The following is a 21604-nucleotide window of genomic DNA, read 5'->3' on the forward strand; positions in this document are numbered from 1 at the left end:
GCTGGTCATTATTGTGGTGAGTGAATAGGGTAGTGACTTGTGTTACCTCACTTCAAGCTTAAAGTGATTGTAAAGGCTTGGTTTATTTATTTAATCAGTTTTTACTTCCCTCCTCTGTGCAGCTGGTTTTGCACAGAGCAGCCCAGATCCTCCTCTTCTCGGGTCCCTCTTTGCTGCTCCTAGTCCCTCCCTCCTTTGAGTGCCCCTCTGCCAGCAGCTTGCTACAGGTTGTCACCCAAGCCAATTTGCCCACCATAATGTTGCAGTCACGATAAAAATCGCAAATTTTTATAACAATGTCATAAAACTATCCCCTATTTTGTAGACGCTATGACTTTTGCGCAAACCAATTTTTTAGTTTACCTAAAATATGTAGAAGAATACACATTGGCCTAAACTGAGAAACAAATGTGTTTTATATATATATATATATATATATATATATATATATATATATATATATATATATATATATATATATATATATATATATATATATACATTTTGTAGGGATTTATTACAGCAAAAGGTAAAAAATATTGCTTTTTTCCCCCAAAATTGTCGCTCTTTTTTTTGTTTATAGCGCAAAAAAATATATCAAATACCACCAAAAGAAAAGCTCTATTTGTGGGGGGGATTTTGTTTGGGTACCACGTCGCACGACTGCACAATTGTCAGTTAAATCGACACCGGCATGAATGGCAAAAAGTGCTCTGGTCAGGAAGGGGGTAAATTCTTTCAGGGCTAAAGTGGTTAAAAGAGTTTTAACAATTTTTTGTGCCCAAAAATGTGCATTTATCAGTTGCAAGATTGTCCCTGACTGTTTTGATTATTGAATTTTTTTTTTTGCAAGCAACAGACAAGTCACGCAGAACAGCTTATACTCCTAAAACAGTGATGGTCACAAGACATCCAAAAATAATCTCAATTCTCAAATGTTTTTTATAAACCCACTACTACGCATTTTGAAAATCTCATAGTCCCCATGGTATACCGTTTAGACCCGGGGTCGCAACCCATTGATCGCGGGCTACCTGTCGACTGCGGGGGTTGGTGACAGGTAGACCGGGAACGGGTCTGAGCTGCCGACTCCGCTACTGCTAGCTGCCAGTCCTTCCCTTTCTGCCCTCGGCCTCCTCCGCTGCGCCTTCGGTTCTCCCCAGCCTACTACGGCGCTGTAAACAGCAGAGAGCGGGAGCCAGCACAGCCCAGGATAGAGGGCAGGGGAGGAGCTGGCCAAGTCATCTTTTCAAGCTAACTCACAGGTGATTGGTTGTTAGGTCCTAGGCAACCAATCACCAGCCTGTTAATATTAAAAATCACTCTGCCAGCTCCTGCTCCCGCCCCTTTACAGAACTGTGCTGCTTCTCGGTCTCCTGAGCGTACCGCACTCCTAAACCCTGCATTCTGAGCGTAACGCACTCCTGAACCCTGCACTCTTGTAATACTTATTTTGTGTGTCCACTGTGCTTGGGATCTATTTTTCGATTAACAATGTATCATCACCCGTAGTAGATCACTAAGGCAATGGGTTTTGAACACAATGCAGGGAAACGCACATGGAACATACCTTTCTGGCATCATGTTGGTGTGAAACTGCCCTAATAGGACGCTGTGCCTGGTGATCTTTGACCTCATCAGTGTTGTTCAAGTAGATCTCCATCTCTCTAAGGTTGCCTACCCCTGGTTTAGACCAAAAGCTTATGTTTTTAGAGAGACCTTGTCACCAACCTAAAAAATTGTTGGGTATAGCGCAGATAAATCAAGTATTAATTTCAGTGCTTTTCCTTTCCATAAATTACTTTTTTTTTTTTTTTATTCACTTGCCATGTGCCTTTTGAGCTTGCTGGAAAATTTGACTACTCCATTTCCCAGCTCAGTTTCCTCCCTCCTTACATGTAATTTCCCACTCATCTTCCCGGAATGTCTAATTACTCTGTGGTGGCTTCACCCCCTTACACAGCCTTTTATGTAGCTACCAGGGCAGGAGCAAGGGGGAATAATATAATAGTGTGTCTTTTAAGTTAAGATTAAAAACGAGAGGAAATCTGTCATAAGAGAAACACTGAGTATACCATTTCTGATCTCTCCTTCTGAGAAAGGTAGTTGCCTGGCGGTGGTACTTACCCTTTGGTTTTAAGAGCTTGAGTCACTTACCTGCAACAAATATGCAGATAAGGATTTTACTGTGATCTCCCTAGTTTTCATACTTGTTTCAGGACAGTGACTCGGAGGCCCCGTTTATGCTATCACGCTGTGGTAATGCATGTTATGCAGTGATGTGGTGCAGTTGCTTCAAAATGGCACCAACACACATTGCTAATGAAAACGTGTTGCAGTGCACCACAATTACCATGTGTTTTAGTGAGCTGCTTTACCAAACAATGTATGTGCACTGATCACGTTAAAGCATGGCATTATGCTTCCTGGCACACATTTGGGGACAGAAGGTAACTACTTTGCTTTCCTGCTTGTCTTGTAAAAACGCAACCAGTCTGACTCCAAGCGACTTTCAATGTTTGAATTCGAGTTACAATTACACCTTACCTATTCAGTAAGCAAAATTCTTTCTGGTGAATTATTGATAAATATGTAGGTTTAAATGTTCTCATACTTTACAGATACTGGTTAAACCTGCAATGTCTTACAGTTTGAGATGTCTTTTTTTTCTTTCAGATGAGGGCCACTGGTAAAGCACTCCTGGATGCTGTCTGCAGCCACCTTAACCTAGTTGAAGGTGATTACTTTGGACTGGAATTTCAGGATCATAGGAAAATCATGGTATGGCTTCCCAACCTTTCTGTCTTCGCTTTGAGACTTACTGGAACAACCATGTTTGCAGGAACAAGACCCCAGTGAATGACATGCTTACCTTTTTTGCAGATAATTGGAATAAAGTTACACAATCATTTAATTATTATTTTACTCTATTATACAGTTATAAAATATTCAGACCTATATTCAGAATTTTACAGAAATGTGTAAAATTCAGATTTCAGTCATTATGGGGTACTGAGTGTAGAATATGGAGAAAAACAATGAATTTAAACAACTGAAGTGTCAGGCTGCAACATAAAAAATTAAAAAGGTGAAGGGGATCTGCATATTTAACGATTTCAGTATAAATAGGTAATCCTAGTGACAATGAATCTGGGAGACCCTAGAAAACACCAGAAGTATAATTGACAGATGAAATACATATTTACTTGACAGCTCTGTCCTTCCTGCCAAGGGGACTTCTGCTTTCTTGCTGCTCAGTCTAATGATAGTGAGTCAAATTTCTCTTGGCTTCAATAACTGAATACTAAGAAAAAAAATGAAAATACAGTGAAGCGCTCTAAATAATAGTATTGCATACCCAAAATATTTAAATATATCAGGAATACACATTACAGTAAAACCTTGGATTGCAAGCATAATTCCAGAAACATGCTTGTAATCCAAAGCACTTGTATATCAAAGCAAATTTCTCCATAAGAAATAATTGAAACTCAAATGATTCATTCCACAACCATTTATTCATAAATCCTTTAGTTTCAAGTCCATATAAAAAGATTATAGCAATGTGATATGGTCACACAACCTAAAACTTCCATCCCCAAATGGTAGCACCCACAATTGGATTAGAAGCAAAATCCAGCAGGAGCTACAGAGCATAAAAGAGAAGAGAGGCGCCTCTGAGTGTAGCAATATGTGGTCCTTTAAATGTTTCCTCCATCTGGTACAACCATGCAAAAGCACAAAGAAAGAAGCTAGTGTAGCCCGCTAGACTATATTTATCATATGTAAAAAATGTCTAACGAGAAAGTAGATTAAAAACGGCATGTAGAGACAGTAAAATCATCCATAGCAAAATAGCATCCTCATCCTACCTAGCGTGATGACATCACCGCCTGCCTATCCTGACTTTCTCAAAGGCTGAGTACATGTCGATGGCATCACTCTTAATTATACAAAGAGTCAATTATAAGTAATCGCATTGTTGGTGCCCCAAAAAACAAATGTATTACTGCTCTATAATTAACTAGGAATGTTTATGTATTACCTACGCATGTTACATATGGAATGATTGTACTGAACAAAGAAAAATGTCTGTGCATTGGAAAATTTACATATTTGTGGGAACTAAAAATGTTTAATTAAAAAAATATATATACAAAGAGTCCAGTAAACCTGTAAACAGGCGTCCTCATAGTGGAGACCAAGCCCTACCACACATGTACTCGCTAATAGAAAAACAAATGGCGCCATTTCGCAGAGGACCTTAAAACGTTATACAGGGAGTGCAGAATTATTAGGCAAATGAGTATTTTGACCACATCATCCTCTTTATGCATGTTGTCTTACTCCAAGCTGTATAGGCTCGAAAGCCTACTACCAATTAAGCATATTAGGTGATGTGCATCTCTGTAATGAGAAGGGGTGTGGTCTAATGACATCAACACCCTATATCAGGTGTGCAGAATTATTAGGCAACTTCCTTTCCTTTGGCAAAATGGGTCAAAAGAAGGACTTGACAGGCTCAGAAAAGTCAAAAATAGTGAGATATCTTGCAGAGGGATGCAGCACTCTTAAAATTGCAAAGCTTCTGAAGCGTGATCATCGAACAATCAAGCGTTTCATTCAAAATAGTCAACAGGGTCGCAAGAAGCGTGTGGAAAAACCAAGGCGCAAAATAACTGCCCATGAACTGAGAAAAGTCAAGCGTGCAGCTGCCAAGATGTCACTTGCCACCAGTTTGGCCATATTTCAGAGCTGCAACATCACTGGAGTGCCCAAAAGCACAAGGTGTGCAATACTCAGAGACATGGCCAAGGTAAGAAAGGCTGAAAGACGACCACTGAACAAGACACACAAGCTGAAACGTCAAGACTGGGCCAAGAAATATCTCAAGACTGATTTTTCTAAGGTTTTATGGACTGATGAAATGAGAGTGAGTCTTGATGGGCCAGATGGATGGGCCCGTGGCTGGATTGGTAAAGGGCAGAGAGCTCCAGTCCGACTCAGACGCCAGCAAGGTGGAGGTGGAGTACTGGTTTGGGCTGGTATCATCAAAGATGAGCTTGTGGGGCCTTTTCGGGTTGAGGATGGAGTCAAGCTCAACTCCCAGTCCTACTGCCAGTTTCTGGAAGACACCTTCTTCAAGCAGTGGTACAGGAAGAAGTCTGCATCCTTCAAGAAAAACATGATTTTCATGCAGGACAATGCTCCATCACACGCGTCCAAGTACTCCACAGCGTGGCTGGCAAGAAAGGGTATAAAAGAAGAAAAACGAATGACATGGCCTCCTTGTTCACCTGATCTGAACCCCATTGAGAACCTGTGGTCCATCATCAAATGTGAGATTTACAAGGAGGGAAAACAGTACACCTCTCTGAACAGTGTCTGGGAGGCTGCGGTTGCTGCTGCACGCAATGTTGATGGTGAACAGATCAAAACACTGACAGAATCCATGGATGGCAGGCTTTTCAGTGTCCTTGCAAAGAAAGGTGGCTATATTGGTCACTGATTTGTTTTTGTTTTGTTTTTGAATGCCAGAAATGTATATTTGTGAATGTTGAGATGTTATATTGGTTTCACTGGTAAAAATAAATAATTGAAATGGGTATATAATTTTTTTTTTGTTAAGTTGCCTAATAATTATGCACAGTAATAGTCACCTGCACACACAGATATCCCCCTAAAATAGCTAAAACTAAAAACAAACTAAAAACTACTTCCAAAAATATTCAGCTTTGATATTAATGAGTTGTTTGGGTTCATTGAGAACATGGTTGTTGTTCAATAATAAAATTAATCCTCAAAAATACAACTTGCCTAATAATTCTGCACTCCCTGTATATAGACAATCTATGTGAATACAAAAACTCAAGGCAGTAATATATCGCCTGACATTTACAGGTAGATAAACATAATGCAAGAATGTAGACTTAAAATATGCAATTTCACATTTTATAATGACTGAATATTACTCTTACATCAGTAAAAGAAAGTTTTGCTGCTGATTTTACAATCCAAGACTGTGAAGATTACCTATTCGTCAATGGCTGTATTTTTCCCCCTGATTTTATTAATAACTTTGACTATCTTGCCAATTGATTTCCAGCCAACAATAAATATGTTTATATTTGTGTGTTATTTCAGGTATGGCTGGACCTCGTCAAGCCCATCATAAAGCAGATCAGAAGTGGGTATATATATTTCTGTGTGTAGTTACCATAGCTCAGCAGCATAGTCTGTAGTGCCGTACAATGGATTTCTTTCTTTTTCTCTTCGCAGGACCCAAGTCTGTAGTTCTGAAGTTTGTTGTTAAGTTCTTCCCCCCTGATCACACCCAGCTGCAAGAAGAATTAACCAGGTCTGCACATTCTTCTGCTACTGTGTGGAAGCAGGAATTTTGCATGTATATAACTGAACAAATATACTAAAATAATGTATGAACTTAACCACTTTATTTATGTATGAAAGAGAGGGGGGTGATCACCATGTCACTAAACAGTGTAAAGGCCACGTCCCTGTAATATAGAACAACTGTTTGTACTTTATTTTTGTAGAGCAACAACTACATGCCTTTCTTTAAAAACAAGTATATTAGTGACAGCGCGATGTTTGAGTGTTGAATGTATTGGGTACTTGAATTTTGTGCAGTGAATGACACATCTTTCCTAACAGATCAGAGACTATATTGGTGGGTGGCATGTCTATGATGGGGACAGTATGCGAAGGGGAGAATTGTACGTATTACACTGTGAACTCACACTATGGGTTTTTTTTTTTTTTTTTAAGGCTCTCTGTTCCATTTTCAAAGATTTTATTTTTTATTTTTTTTATTTAGCTATTTTCTGCCTATTCTCTGGCCAGCATCTCTGTTTATGAAAGCCTGAACTACAGGTTCTATGAATCAGAAATGATCTATTAATGGATGATGGGTGGATGATTGATGGTCCTACCCCCTTCCATTCATAACCTATTTCATTCATAGAAGCCATACTACCAGCTTCTATGAATGGAGCAGCTGGGTGCATAACACAGGAATAGTTGGGCACCTTTGAGTACCTGTTACAGCTCCCTTAGTTCTCTTAACCCCCGTTGCACCAGAAGATTATAGGGGTGGAGGACATCAAAGGAGTAATATTCCTGCTAAATGAGGGTACAGCAGCACAATGAACAGATCTCATTAAAGGTAAGTAGTGTCCCTTGTTCTATTTTTTTTTTCCAGGTAAACGTAGGCTTTAATGTATTCATAAGTTGGACATGAACAAGCAGACTTGGACTGCCGTCTTTGTATGTAAAGTAAACAGTATACAGAAGCTTTTTTCCTTTAGCAGTATGAAGGAGTTGCAGTGTCTTTCCTGAGAGCTGTGTAATGGAAATCTGTACACTGGAAAGAAATATGCACTTATAATGCTAGAGACCTGCCCAGTAAGTTGGCCCACTTGCCAGGCAGCCTGAAGAACTATTAAACTGCAAGCCTGATAAAAACCAATAGAATAGTAAAATCCTCGCTTCTGAAACGGCAGATATGAAATCCTCTTCAGAAACGGCACTTCTGGAAAGCCAGCGTTCTTGTTGGCTTACAAGAATGTTGGTTTGGCAGGTTATGAATTATCAGAACATGTCCAGCTGGCAACTTCTTTCAAAGCTCTGTGAAGATTTTCAGTCATTCTGGCAATGTGAAATGAACAGCACAGATCTGCCCACTTAAAAGAGGTTATTTGTATTTGTTTTAAAATATTTTATTTTGAAACATAAACCTTGTTTTAAAAAATAATACCGGGACAGGGTAAACATGGGAAAATAGACATTGTTCTGCAGTGAAATATGTCCTCCAATGCAGTACAGTTTTGTATCTCTAGACAGCTGTGTTGACACCGTGTACCTGCCAGAATTTTTTTTTTTTCATATAAAATCAGCATTATATTGACGTAGTCTTCTCTTGAACTGTTGTTAAAAACTGGAATATGATGATCCCAGCTGACAACTGAGCTGTTGCTCATACTTATGAGGTCTGGTCCTAGGATCTCTTGTTAAAACGAAAAACAAAGGTGAATACCTAAATCTTAACCCACCATTTGAATCTTATAAAAGACAAAGTGGAAGGTTTGCAAACGTCCGATCGCTATTGACCATTCAACCACAGAACGTTGACAGGTGAATCGTGAACGCGGCTCTGCTTCCCTCCAGCCTCCGCCACTTTTATGTTCACTGCAGAGCGGGAAGCAGCATAGTGCTCGATTGTGGGCACGGGTGAGAGCTGTCTTAGTAATTGTTTGCTAGTCGGTCCTAGCAACCAATCACCAGCTTGTTATTATGAAATGTTAACTCTGGCAGCTCCCGCCTCCCATCCAGCACTATGCTGTCAGAAGAGACACTGTTGGAGGGGGGACAGTGGACACTACACTGAAGGGATGGGGATATTGATGAGAAATGGACAGAGGACACTGCTTTGGAGGATGGGGAGGCAGGGGACACTTTGTGAGGTGCAGAGGACACTACTATGGAGAGAGTGCAGGACACTACAGTGGGGGGGGGGAGGGGGGTGAAGAGGGACAGAGGACACTGTTTTGGGAGGGGGGGTACAGGACACTACTGGGAAAGAAGGGGGCAGAGGACACTTCAGTGGGGGGGGGGGTGATGTAAGAGGGGCAGAGGACACTGTGTTGGAGTGGGGGGGGTACAGAGCACTACTGTGGGGTAAGGGGGGCAGAGGACATTACAGTGGGGTGGGGTTATGTGAAGGGGGCAGAGGACACTGCATTGGTGGTACAGACACTACTGTGGGGGGCAGATCTAAAGGGCAGAGGACACTTCCTTCGGGTGGAGGGGTAAAGAACACTACTGTGGGGGGGGGGGGGGCGGATAGAGGACACTACAGTGGAAGGGTGATGTGAAGGGGACAGAGGACACTGCTATGTGATGTGGGGGGGGGGGGGGCAGAGCTGCAGGGGAAACTAATGTGGGAGGTGATGTGGAGGAGGGCAGAGGGCAGAGGACACTACTGTGACACACTGTGGTGTTCATGCTGTCTTTTTATTGAGAGCTTGATAGTTTGTTTTCATTTTATTAATTCTGCCGCCTAGTACTCCCCTTCCCAGGGATCTTTGCTTTCCTCCATATTGTCCAGGAAGATTTCAGCCTCTGAAAGGTTGTCTACCCCTGAGTTAAAGTGGCACTAAACCATATCCTTATTCTCGAAAAACGGTCCATACACATCCACTACTTAACCACTTTACCCATTTCCTCACAGGCCATTTTTTGCGATACGGCAATGCATTGCTTTAATTGACAATTGCGCGGTCGTGCAATGCTGTACCTAAATTTAATTGATGTCCTTATTTTCCCCACAAATGGAGCTTTCTTTTGGTGGTATTTGGTCACCTCCTGTGGTTTTTATTTTTTGCATTATAAACAAAAAACTTTTTTTTTACTTTTTGCTATAAAACATTCCCAATAAAAAAAATGTAAAAAATCTAATTTCTTCATCAATTTAGGCCAGTATGTACTCTGCTACATATTTTTGGTAAAACAAAAATCCCAATAAGCGTATATTGGTTGGTTTGTTCAAAAGTTATAGCCTCTACAACTATGGGATAGATTTAGGGACTTTTTTTTTTTTTTCCTAGTATTATCGGTGATCAGCGATTTTTAGCGGGATTGCGGCGGACAAATTGGACACGAAGTGACACTTTTTGGGATCCAGTGACGCCAATACAGTGGTACCTTGGATTACGAGCATAATTAATTTCGGAAGAATGCTTGTAATCCAAAGTACTCATATATCAAAGTGAGTTTTCCCATTCGATTTTAGTGTAAACTCGGATAATTCATTCCACAGCGACAGCTCTTTTTTTTTTTGCAGTACCACATGTGGCCAGAGGTGGTGGGGGGGAGGGGTTGCCGGAGACACTCGGGAACGGAGTGTTTCCGAGTGTCACCGGCACCTCGCACCTCTGGCCAAATGTGGTACTGCACACCCGAGAGGCTTGAATCCTGCTTGTCTTGCGAGTCCAGATTTAAAAAAAAATAATAGCTTGTATTACGAAACGCTTGTAAACTGCGCAATCTGCGGTATTACTGTACTGTGACTAGTGCTTAAAAAAAAAAAAAAAAAGCACCGTCACAGTATATAAGACACTGGCAGGGAAGGGGGTTAACACCAGGGGTGATCAAGGGGTTGAGTGTGTCCATGGGAGGTGCTTACTAATTGTGTGGGGGAGAAAAAGAGATCCATTTTTAGTTTAGCTGAAACACAAGACTTCGCCTTGTTTACATAGGCACACCACTGCTCTGTCTCTCCACTGAACGTTCGGCAGGTCACATCGGCATCACTTCGGCCAGACTCGATCACGTACTGGTACGTGATTTTGCGCAGCCCGACCACCCTGCCACAGTATATATGCGGTGGGCGGTCTGGAAAAGGTAACTGGCCATGTAATCTTTTTTTTTTTTTTCATGACATTGTTTCTTACTGTGCACTGCTCTATGCACACTACACATCTCACAGTCCCAAGTCCATCTCAGGGCCAAACGAGAGGGTGGCAAGATTCCTTCTCACAGTAGGACCATGGAGAAGGAACATAGCCACCCTCTAAAAGGAAGTTGAATCACAGCAGAAAACAAATTTAAAGAAGGCCGAGAGCAATAAAAGGTGTTTTTTTTAGTGAACACATACTTAAACAGATTCTTTTTGCCAGAGTTTAATGTCACTTTAAAGGACTGTTTCGATAAAAAATTGTATTTCGCTTTTTATTGAATGCAGATGAGTTAAACTTTCTTGTGTTTTTTTTGTCCATCTTTCTGAGATCCTGGCAGTTAAATCTGTGCAGGTTTTTTCCGAGGCTTGCATAACTGCCATTACCATCAAAAGCAGCCATATGCTCCCTGCTGGGTTTTGAAATAATTTAATATTTTAACCAGAAGTGTGGCTCTATTTAGAATGGGTAATGTTTGGCATATTACATACAGTGCTTTAAAGGAGTATAAAATTCAGAACTAAAATGTAATATATTGCAGCTTATTAATCATTAGATGCGGTATAAGATCCCTTTCATACAGGCCTGATCTATCCATTGACCTCCTGCTAAGCTGATCAGGAGGGCCAGATGACAGGTCTGTGTCTGCTCAATGGGCAATCGGATGTAAACCGACCTTCTATGGGCAGTCAGATGTAAACGTACCTGCTGTCTGTTTACACCCAACTGCCCTGTAATTAGATCCAGACAGACAGATCCCCCTCCATTTGTTTGTTCCAGATTGGAAGGGATCCGAGGTAGTCAGGTGTAAATGGACACAAGTCTGTTTGCATCCGCAGTTTCACAGAGCAGAATGGAGGGTCCATTTCCCAGATGGATCCAATTGGACCTTCTGTTTTGCTGGTGATCCGCCAGTACCACACCTCCTATATTAGAGTGCCCTCACACTGGATGATGGAGCACAGGGACACCTTTGGAAATCAGCATGTTTAATCTGGGGGAAAGGAGAGTGTTAGATGGACTAGCAGATTTAGATACTCTAGCTCAGGGCTCAAAATTTCAAGTCCTGAGCTACTAGCCAGGCCTCAAGATGTACTCGCCACTAGTTGCCCCGCCCAACCCCTACCATGCCCCGCCCCCTAATCCCACCCCTAGACACTCCCTTCTCAGTGAAAAGGTGCAGGAACTCAAACTCGCACCACACCTTCCCCCAAAGTAGTCATTAAATACCATGAGGCTGCTACATACAGAGTGCAGAGTTCAGGTGGGTGCAGGGTACAGAGTGCAGGTGGGTACAGAGTGCCAGGTGCAGGTAGGTGAAGGGTGCAGGTTGCAGTTGGGTACAGAGTGCAGGTTGCAGGGGGGTACAGAGGGCAGGGTTCAGGTGAGTGCAGGATGCAGAGTGCAGGTGGGTACAGAGTGCAGGGTGCAGGTAGGTGGTGGGTTTAGGGTGCAGGGTACAGAGTGCAGGTGGGTGCAGGGTACAGAGTTCAGGTGGGTGCAGGGTACAGAGTGCAGGTGGGTACAGAGTGCAGGGTGCAGGTAGGTGGTGGGTTTAGGGTGCAGGTGGGTGCAGGGTACAGAGTGCAGGTGGGTGCAGGGTACAGAGTGCAGGTGGGTGCAGGGTGAAGAATGCAGGTGGGCACAGAGTTCAGGTGGGTACAGAGTGCAGGGGGATGCAGGGTGCAGAGTGGGCACAGAGTGCAGGTAGGTGCAGGTGAGTGCAGGGGGTACAGAGGGCAGGGTTCAGGTGGGTACAGAGTGCAGGGTACAGAGTGCAGGTGGATGCAGAGTGGGTACAGAGTGCAGAGTGCAGGGGGGTACAGAGGGCAGGGTGCAGGTGGGTGCAGGGTGAAGAATGCAGGTGGGTACAGAGTGTAGGGGGAGGAGACTGGAGAGGAGACAGGATGAGGGCAGCAATCATCACAGGTGATCCGCTGAGCCGCGCCGCCCGGGGGGTTGAAACTGAAAGTACTGTGTAGCGAAGTGACTGACGTCACATCATCACACAGTGCAGTGTGACAGGCACAGGCTGAGCTGAGGCTCGCCGCTCGCTCTCTCAGTAGGGGATCTGAGGAAGAAGGAAGAGTCGCACATAGACGCACGCGGCGGCGGCGCTGGATAAAAAAAAATAATTCTCATCGTTGGGATGGTGTCACGGCAGCCCACACTCGCCTGCCTTCAAAATGTACTCGCATTTTGCGAGCAGGCGAGTGTAAATTTTGAGGGCTGCTCTAGCTAATTGAAGTCAAATTCCAGCCACCACTCTATAAACAGTTGGAGCAACCGTTTTTCCTTTTGGGATAAAGATTTTACATAATAAAAACTGATCATTGTAAGCACACCTGCCAGTGTTGAATGGTTTGTCTCATCCATGTGACTGATACAGTTGCAAGAGAGCTTGTCCTTTTTTTTTTTTAAATCTAAATTGCTGACCAGATGAAAAATGAAAAAAAAAAAAAAAAAAAAGACTAAATAGAAAACAAATGCAACCATCACATCTAAGATTTGGTAAGCTGCAATATAATAAATGTTGCTTTTGGTTTTAATTCTGCTTTAAGCAAAGGTTTATACACAGAAGTGTCAAGAAGTAGAAACAAAGTGTGCAATTCTCTGGTGAAGAAGGAAACTTAAGTTTTTTGCTCCAGAGGAGGACCAGAAGGTATGACAGTGGGCATTAGAGGTTATGCCAGTGAACAGTATGTTGGAGGATATCTCAGCAGGAAGAATGTGCTGGAGCATGTGACAGTGGACAATATGTGCCAGAGAAAAGCTGTGAAAGGTACAGAAGTAGGTCTATGTTCAGAAGAGTGCTAAAAGATATCACAGCAGGCATTTTGTGCAGTAGAGAAGTGGTATCGTGTATGGTAGCAGGCGCTATGTCTAGAATCAAAGTGCTGAGGGACACCAAGGGCCCTAAGCTAGCCATATACAGTTTTTTTTTTTTTTTTTTTCCAGCCAGCGGGAAACTGATTCCTCCAAGTGAGGCAGATGGAGGAGTCCCTGCCCCAGAACATTGTATTCTGACAGCGGCATCCAGAGCTCTTAAAATTCAGGCATAAGCTGCTTTAGCTGATTGACTGCAGCCACTTATAAAGAAAACATTTCCAACATGTTCCTTCGACAGGAGCTAATCAAATGATTGATTTTTGTAGAGCGGGGATGGCCACACGCTGATCGAGATTTGTTCAGTCCCTACTGAACTGGGAGAACTTCAATGGGTGGCCAGATTTATTGTCAGGAGAGGTAAATGGAGTTACAGTGACAAGCATTGGTAGAAAATGTGTGTGTGTGTGTGTGTGTGTGTGTGTGTGTGTGTGTGTGTGTAGGGTTTGACAGTAGGAAATAGGAAGAGGAAAGGAATGCATATGGTAGGACTGCAGGAAGTATGTACAGGAAAGAAATGCAAAGGATATGACAGGAGGAGGTATGTACTGGAAAGAAATGTAGAGGATTTGACAAGAAGGTATGTACAGTAAAGGAACGCCAAGCATATGGCAACAGAGATTGCATGTGCAGGAAAGGAATGCAGAGGGTATAACAGCAAGACGTATGTATAGAAAAGGAAAGCATTGGATATGACAACAGGAAGTATGTGCAGGAAAGTAAAGGAATGCAGAAGGTATAAGAACAGGAAGTATGTACAGAAAATACAGAGGATATGACAGCAGAAAGTATGTACAGGAAAGAAATGCAGAGAAGATGACAGCAGGAAGTATGTACATGAAAGAAATGCAGAGGATATGACAGCAGGAAGTATGTACAGGAAAGAGATGCTGAGCATATGACAGCAGGAAGTGTGTACAGGAAAGAAATGCAGAGCATATGACAGCAGGAAGTGTGTACAGGAAAGCGATGCAGAGGATATGACAGCAGGAAGTGTGTACAGGAAAGAAATGCAGAGCATATGACAGCAGGAAGTGTGTACAGGAAAGAAATGCAGAGCATATGACAGCAGGAAGTATGTATAGGAAAGAAATGCAGAGGATATGACAGCAGGAAGTATGTATAGGAAAGAAATGCAGAGGATATGACAGCAGCAAGTGTGTACAGGAAAGAAATGCAGAGGATATGACAGCAGGAAGTGTGTACAGGAAAGAGATGCAGAGCATATGACAGCAGGAAGTGTGTACAGGAAAGAGATGCAGAGCATATGACAGCAGGAAGTGTGTACAGGAAAGAGATGCAGAGGATATGACAGGAAGTGTGTACAGGAAAGAAATGCAGAGCATATGACAGCAGGAAGTATGTATAGGAAAGAAATGCAGAGCATATGACAGCAGGAAGTATGTATAGGAAAGAAATGCAGAGGATATGACAGCAGGAAGTGTGTACAGGAAAGAGATGCAGAGCATATGACAGCAGGAAGTGTGTACAGGAAAGAAATGCAGAGGATATGACAGCAGGAAGTGTGTACAGGAAAGAAATGCAGAGGATATGACAGCAGGAAGTGTGTACAGGAAAGAAATGCAGAGGATATGACAGCAGGAAGTGTGTACAGGAAAGAAATGCAGAGCATATTTCATCATGTGCAGAAAAGGAATTCAATGGCTAGAACAGCAGGAAATATGTACAGGAAGGGAGTGCAGAGGATATGACAGCAGGAAGTGTGTACAGGAAAGAAATACAGAGGATATGACGGCAGGAGGGGGGGGGGGTGTTAGAAAATGTAGTATTGACAGGAGGGGGGCATACATTCTGGTAGGGGTGGAGCTGCCACAACATGGCAACATAGAATGAAACAGGGAAGTGGATGTGGTATTGATTCTAGGGGGAAAGGCTTTGAGAGAATATTGTGTGAGCGGGTAGCTGGGGAACTACAAGAGAAAGCAGTATAATCTGTGTAGGAGGATTTTATATAAAAACATTGGCCCAGATTCAGGTACGACTTGCGCGGGAGCAAGTGTGATTTGCACCGCGCAAGTACGGATTTGCTCCCAGGCAAATTTGCGGGTGACCCAGAAAGCAAGCTAAGCCTGAAATGTGCCATTTTTGCACGGAGGCAGTTTCTCTGCCCCAGCGCAATTAAGGGGCAATTTTGCTCAGGGAGCAACTTGCGCTCTCATGGTTTTTCCTCAGCAAATATGCAAATGAGGAACTGCCACTGATTCATAAACTTGCGCGTGTGAGGAGCATTTTGCTCCCAAAGCGCGCAAGCTGTTTAGCCGGGGCAAATTTGCACTTTATAAAAGCAGGGGCAAGTTAGCAACAGATGGCCACAGGTCAGCTGGAGAGAAACTACAGCACTCCTCACCGTGTGTAGGGACTACAAACAAAAACAAAAAAACTTTGAGCATAAACTAAATATAGAAAAGCTCCTAATCTGAGCAAAAAAAAATATCCCCCAAAAAAAAAAAATATAAGCATAATCAAAATAAATAGAAAAAGGCTCATTATATGAGCAGCAAGGGATAGGTAAAACATACAAAAATAAAAGGAAAATATATATTTTTTTTTTTGGACATCCTTGTGCCAAGGGTGCCCCGGCTCTGGCTCCTCAGTCTGCGTGGTTAAGCCTGTGGTGGGGATGGAGCCTGTGGTGGGGATCGAGCATGGGGTGGGGATGGAGGGGGGGAGGAGCATCAACCCCTACTTCCTCACTCCTGGCAGGTGGTGCCTGCAAGCCCTCCATGGCGTTGGCCAGGCGGGTGAGCACGCTGTTGGTTTGGGCCAACATCCGCAGCTGCCGGGTGGTATTGGTCCTCTGCTGCTGCCGGGTTAATCTCCCCTCCTCCTGCACAGCAGCAGTGTTGGCCTCCACCGCACCTGCCAACCTGCTCACCTCCGCTGTTAGCAAAGCGATGGCGCCCTGCTGCTCAACCATGCAGGTGACCATGGCTCCACAGTTGGCACTGACTTCCTCCAAGCTCTCAGTATCTCGTATCCCCCGGTCAGCATGCAGGGTGAGGGCCTGCTGCAGAGAGGAGGAGGAGGATGCCAGGCTGTCCGCCACCCGCCTCAAGTCTCCCACCATGTCCCCTATATGGCGGGTCTGCCGGGCCTGCTCCTCCTGCAGACCTTCACGGAGGCTGGAGGGTACACCCCTAGTTTTACATAGAGCCTTTCTTGGAGGAGAGGCTGGGGCACGAACTGAGGGAGAAGAAGGGGAGTGGGCCACACTGGAGGGAGGGACACTGGAGGGGGGGGACACTGGAGGGGGGGACACTGGAGGGGCTTGCCCTGGAGGGGGATGACGTGATGGTCGGGGGGTGGTGGGGAGGTCAGGGATGGTGGGATCCTCCTGGAGGTACATAGATTCATCCAGGTTGAGGATAATGGACTCCTCCACCACTTCCTCCTCCCTAGATGGACTATGGGTGATATCCTCCTCCACCAACATGCCCAGGATCTGCAGGGGGCCTGACTGGACCCCATGATGTTCTGGGGATGGCGTGGGTCGCCCTACAGCCGACGATGGCCCAGCCTCATCATCAACATCTGTGGATGACACAAAAAAAATATGTTGCTGGAGCAACACACTTATCACATGTTCCCTTCTACCCCCTCCCATGATACACAGCAGATATGAGAAACAAAAACTTTTTACATCTTCCCTTCTACCCCCTCATATGTTCCCTTCTACCCCCTCCCATGATACACAGCAAATATGAGAAACAAAAACTTGTTACATGTTCCCTTCTACCCCCTCATATGTTCACTTCTACCCCCTCCCATGATACACAGCAGATATGAGACACAAAAAAACTTACCAGTCCCCAAGTCCCCAACAGTGGAGTCATAGCCTGGCAGTCCCTCCACCTGCTCCAGCGCTAGACTCTGAGAGATGACCTCCTCCTCCGGATTGAGTCGCACAGAACAGGCTGGTCCTCCTCCCGTGCCCCTGCTATGCTTTCTGATTAGGACAATTTTGTCCCTGACTCGACGACGCATGTCAGTAAATTTTTTTTGGATGTCCATCCAAGTCCGGTCCTCAAAGCCCAGGGCATTTATGTCCAATGTAATAGCCTCATATATTGCCCTCCTTTGGGCTACGGTGGTATTCTTCCGCTCTGAACCAAAAAGAACGGCAGTATGGCGCGTCAGTGCCGCAAGCAGTATATCCATCTCAGTGGAGACAAAATTTGCTTTTCTTTTTTCCTTATCAGGAGGTGCCATCTCAGAAAACAGGGCAAAATTACCTTGCTCAGGGGGGGTGGAACAAGCAGGATGTAATTTTGCACAGGACCTGCGCAGGTCTGCCCCTATTTATTTGCTCAGTGCAAGCAGGTGGGCAAAATTTGCCCTGAAAATAGGAGCAAACCACTGCCGAGTGGAAAAAAGATCATTTGCATAGGGCACACCCACTTTCACTTGCGCTGCCTTAGGCCCTGATTTTTGCCTTACAAAGGAGCAAGTTAGCAGACAAAAGGAATCCTGAATCAGGTGGCAATCTTTCCAATTTGCCCCAGCGCAGAGAAAATCAGCTGCTCTTCACATGTGCAACTAAAGGGCAAATCTACCTGAATCTGGGCCATTGTTTTGAGAAAACAATGTGTGATAGGGATGTTGATACTAAGGAGTGGCAACTACTAAGTGAACAATTGTGTGTGCTGTGGACCTGACGGCATTACACAGCACAGCTCTGGAAGAGGTCGGATGAAAAATGAGGAACATATGCAGTATACTTTCTTGCTATAGTCACTCCTAACGGCAGTAAAAGGGATCTTTGCAATTACTTTTTATAACACACAAGATTAAAGCTCACCTGTCCTGTGAGCATGTGGAGACAGAGCAGCTGGTTAGGGCCAGTAACTCAGATCTGGGATGTGTATTATGCATCTTTTTCAATATGGCAAATGTAACAGGGAACAAAAGTGACTTGAAAGCCCAAAATCCAGGAGGGAATTTAGAGTAGGGATTACTGCTGCAGCTCTCCTCAAGACGCATAAGAAGCCATTGCATGACCCAGTTTCCCAAGGTTCCACCTCTAGCTGAAATATCACTTATGGATATTCTTACCCTTTAAAATGAAAATCTAAATCAACATGGGGAAAGACATAATTGTAGGGAGAACTTATGTTTTTTTTAATGTTGTCAAATTTCCTACAATTCTGTTATCGGGTTATAATGTATTTGTTGAGAAATAAGTGGGACTTTATGTGATTCAATGAGCTTTTGTCTGGGAAAGATGAACACACAACTCTGTAAACTGCCAGCTAACAGACTTCTTGTGCGCCAACAAATAATAGTCATGTCTGACTGTCAGACCGAATCACTGGATTATTGATTTATGTCTCCCCGAGGCACAAACAGCCATTTTCGCTTGCATTAATTTGCACAAAAAGATTATTTTTGAATTTATTTGCAAGGCTTTTTACTAAGATAACCAATTGCTTCTATGAAGTACAGCTCTGTGCCAGTTCTTCTGCTTTTCAAATCAAGCTTTGTGTTAACAACGTACAGCGTTTGTCTGATGAATGGAAGGAATACACCTGTTTAAATGCTCTTCAGCCATACTAAATGGTTTCTGCATTCATTTGCTTATTAAAATGTATGATTTGGCATATTCTAGAATGAATTTTTCTTGTATAAAACACTAGGATTTGTGTTCCCACCATGATTGCCAGACCACTAATCAAATGTATGTATTTTGCATGCAATTATCCAATGTTTTACTGAAATGTTATATGGGCTGAAACATTTTATTGCCTACAATGAATTTATATTAACATTTTCAAAAGATTTACAGTATCCCACTAAAGTGAGTACACCCCTCACATTTTTGTAAATATTTTATTATATCCTTTCATGTGACAATGCTGAAGAAATTACACTTTGCTGCAATGTAAAGTAGTGAGTGTTCAGCTTGTATAACAGTGTAAATTTTCTGTCCCCCCAATATAAGTTAATACAGCCATTACTGTCTAAACCACTTGCAACAAAAGTGAGTAAACCCCTAAGGCCCCTTTCAGACGTGCGGACCGTATGTCTGCTTTTTCATCCATCCGTTTGCGGATGAAAAAGGGACATACATTGGTCCCTATGTGATTGTGGGTGTCAGCAGATAAACATCCGCTGACACCCATAGGCACCCACCTCCGCAAAGATCCAATTTTGCAGACGGAAGAATGTCCTATTTTTTCTTCTGTCTACAGATCAGATGAACACGGACACACGGTATAAGACGGTCCTGGTCCCAGCCTGCCTTGCTCGAATACCGTCGACCCGAACACAAGGCTCTAGCTCCATTGCACCTTGACATCACAAGACATGCTTAGGCACCGCCTCCACACTCGGATGGTGCCAGCCGACTCCGAACCAAGCCGAGCGTCGCAGCCATATTTTTTTTTACTGGCAACCTTTTGCAGGCATTTACTGGCAGGAGAAAATTGCCTGTTTTTTTACTGGCTGCCAGTAAAAAATACTGGCGGTTGGCAACACTGGTGTGTACTCACTTTTCTGACATACTGTATGATAACAATTTGGCTAAATTATTAAATACATTTTTAATTGTCAGACATGGCAGAATAAACTTATCGTAATTAAACTCAGACCAAAGGTTTTAGAACAGTGCTAAAGGGCTGCTGGGGCCTCTGAAAATCTGGATTCTAGTTAACTGGAGCAAGCAAAAATGCTAGATTTTAATACCCTGCAACTGAGGGTACTTGATTCTTGATTTTTTAATTGGAACCTTAATTTCATATGGACTTTTGCATTGTACATACATATGTGTTTCTCCTTTCTAAGTAGTTACATATAGAATTACAGTTGTTATGTTGCTGATATATGTATATGCACACAAAGGATAGCACTTCCACTGACAAATGCAGTTTATCATTGTGCTAATAAGAAAATGACAGGGGTTGCAACACTCAGTAGGAGTTATTATACCATTATTAAAGAGCATGTGTTCCAATTGAGTACAATATTTAATTGTCACCTTAAGCTATTGAGCTCTATAAACCACATGCGTTTTACAGCAGAACTGAATTAAATGTGAAAATGACTAAAGTTCTACCTGTTGTCCAGATTCAGGATTACAGAATGTTTTTTAATCAAGACTCTGGGGGTTATTTACGAAAGGAAAATCCACTTTGCACTTCAAGTGCAAACTACAAGTGCAAAGTGCACTTGGAAGTGCAGCCGCTGCAAATCTGAGGGGCAGATCTGAAATGGGGAAGCTCTGCTGATTTTATTATCCAATCATGTGCAAGCTAAAATGTTTTTTATTTTCCTTGCATGTCCCCCTCAGATTACAGCGACTGCACTTCCAAGTGCACTTTTAGTTTGCACTTTTAGTGCAAAGTGGATTTGCCTTTCGTAAATAACCCCCTCTGTTTCTTCTGCAAGGTGAATATTGGGTACTGTAACATCTCCAATGAGCTTTGTTGAAAGTGTTTTTACAGTGTGTGATCCTTCAGTGCGTAGAACTGAATCCAGAGTCACTGATGTTTTGTTTGCATTTTTTTATCAGCCTAGTAATGTCTGCTTGTCTACATCTGTAGGTACCTCTTTGCACTGCAAGTGAAGCAAGATATGGTACACGGCAGGCTCACGTGTAATGAAAGCAGCGCTGCACTCTTAATTTCACATATTGTGCAATGTAAGTTTTTACATACCGGTAAATTTTTATGCCTGCCACATGCCTTAGGTCAATATATTTAATGAATATATAAATAATTGCTAATGGCTTAATGTCTGAATTCAGTAATCATCTTTCCAGCTAGTAATGTAGCTCTAATGCGAGGCATCTCCCACCCTCTTCTCTCCCAGTAATTTATTTTCAGTGTGTATCATGACAAAATACAAAAAAAAATAAGAAACCTTGGTACATATCTACAATATAGTACTTGCACATTTCCCCCTGTTATTGTGCTTTAAAAGTTAGCCCTGCCTGAGTAAGGAATACAAACCGTTTGCTATACAAAAATCTAGACTTTATAGTATAGAAAACATGCATAGAAAATGGGCATTTTAGTTCTTCTGTAGCCCCTCAAAAGGAAAGTGGGTAGCGCTGACTTACACTGTCTATTTCAGTTTGGCAGTGGCACTGTATTTCCAGTTCATAGAGGAATTTTAAGCAATTTTAAACCAAAAATTTCATATATTGCATAAATCCCTGCATTGTTTTTTTTCTTTTTGCTTTCCCCCCCCCCTTTTGTATTAAAGTGCCCCCACTCTGAATCAATGAG

At 43.0% G+C, this 21604-nt stretch overlaps 1 protein-coding gene across 4 annotated transcripts in view; it reads left to right on the forward strand.

Annotated features, from left to right (window-relative positions):
* Positions 1–21604, forward strand: part of FARP1 (FERM, ARH/RhoGEF and pleckstrin domain protein 1) — a 254102-nt gene that overhangs the window by 151963 nt on the left and 80535 nt on the right. For all 4 annotated transcript variants that reach the window (XM_040336128.1, XM_040336129.1, XM_040336127.1 and 1 more), the window contains exons 3-6: positions 2677–2781; positions 6145–6187; positions 6280–6358; positions 20918–21015. In XM_040336128.1, the coding sequence (XP_040192062.1) occupies positions 2677–2781; positions 6145–6187; positions 6280–6358; positions 20918–21015 (325 nt within the window). The remainder of the gene's footprint in view (positions 1–2676; positions 2782–6144; positions 6188–6279; positions 6359–20917; positions 21016–21604) is intronic.

The sequence above is a fragment of the Rana temporaria genome, chromosome 2 (genome assembly GCF_905171775.1).
Source record: "Rana temporaria chromosome 2, aRanTem1.1, whole genome shotgun sequence".
NCBI lineage: Eukaryota > Metazoa > Chordata > Amphibia > Anura > Ranidae > Rana > Rana temporaria.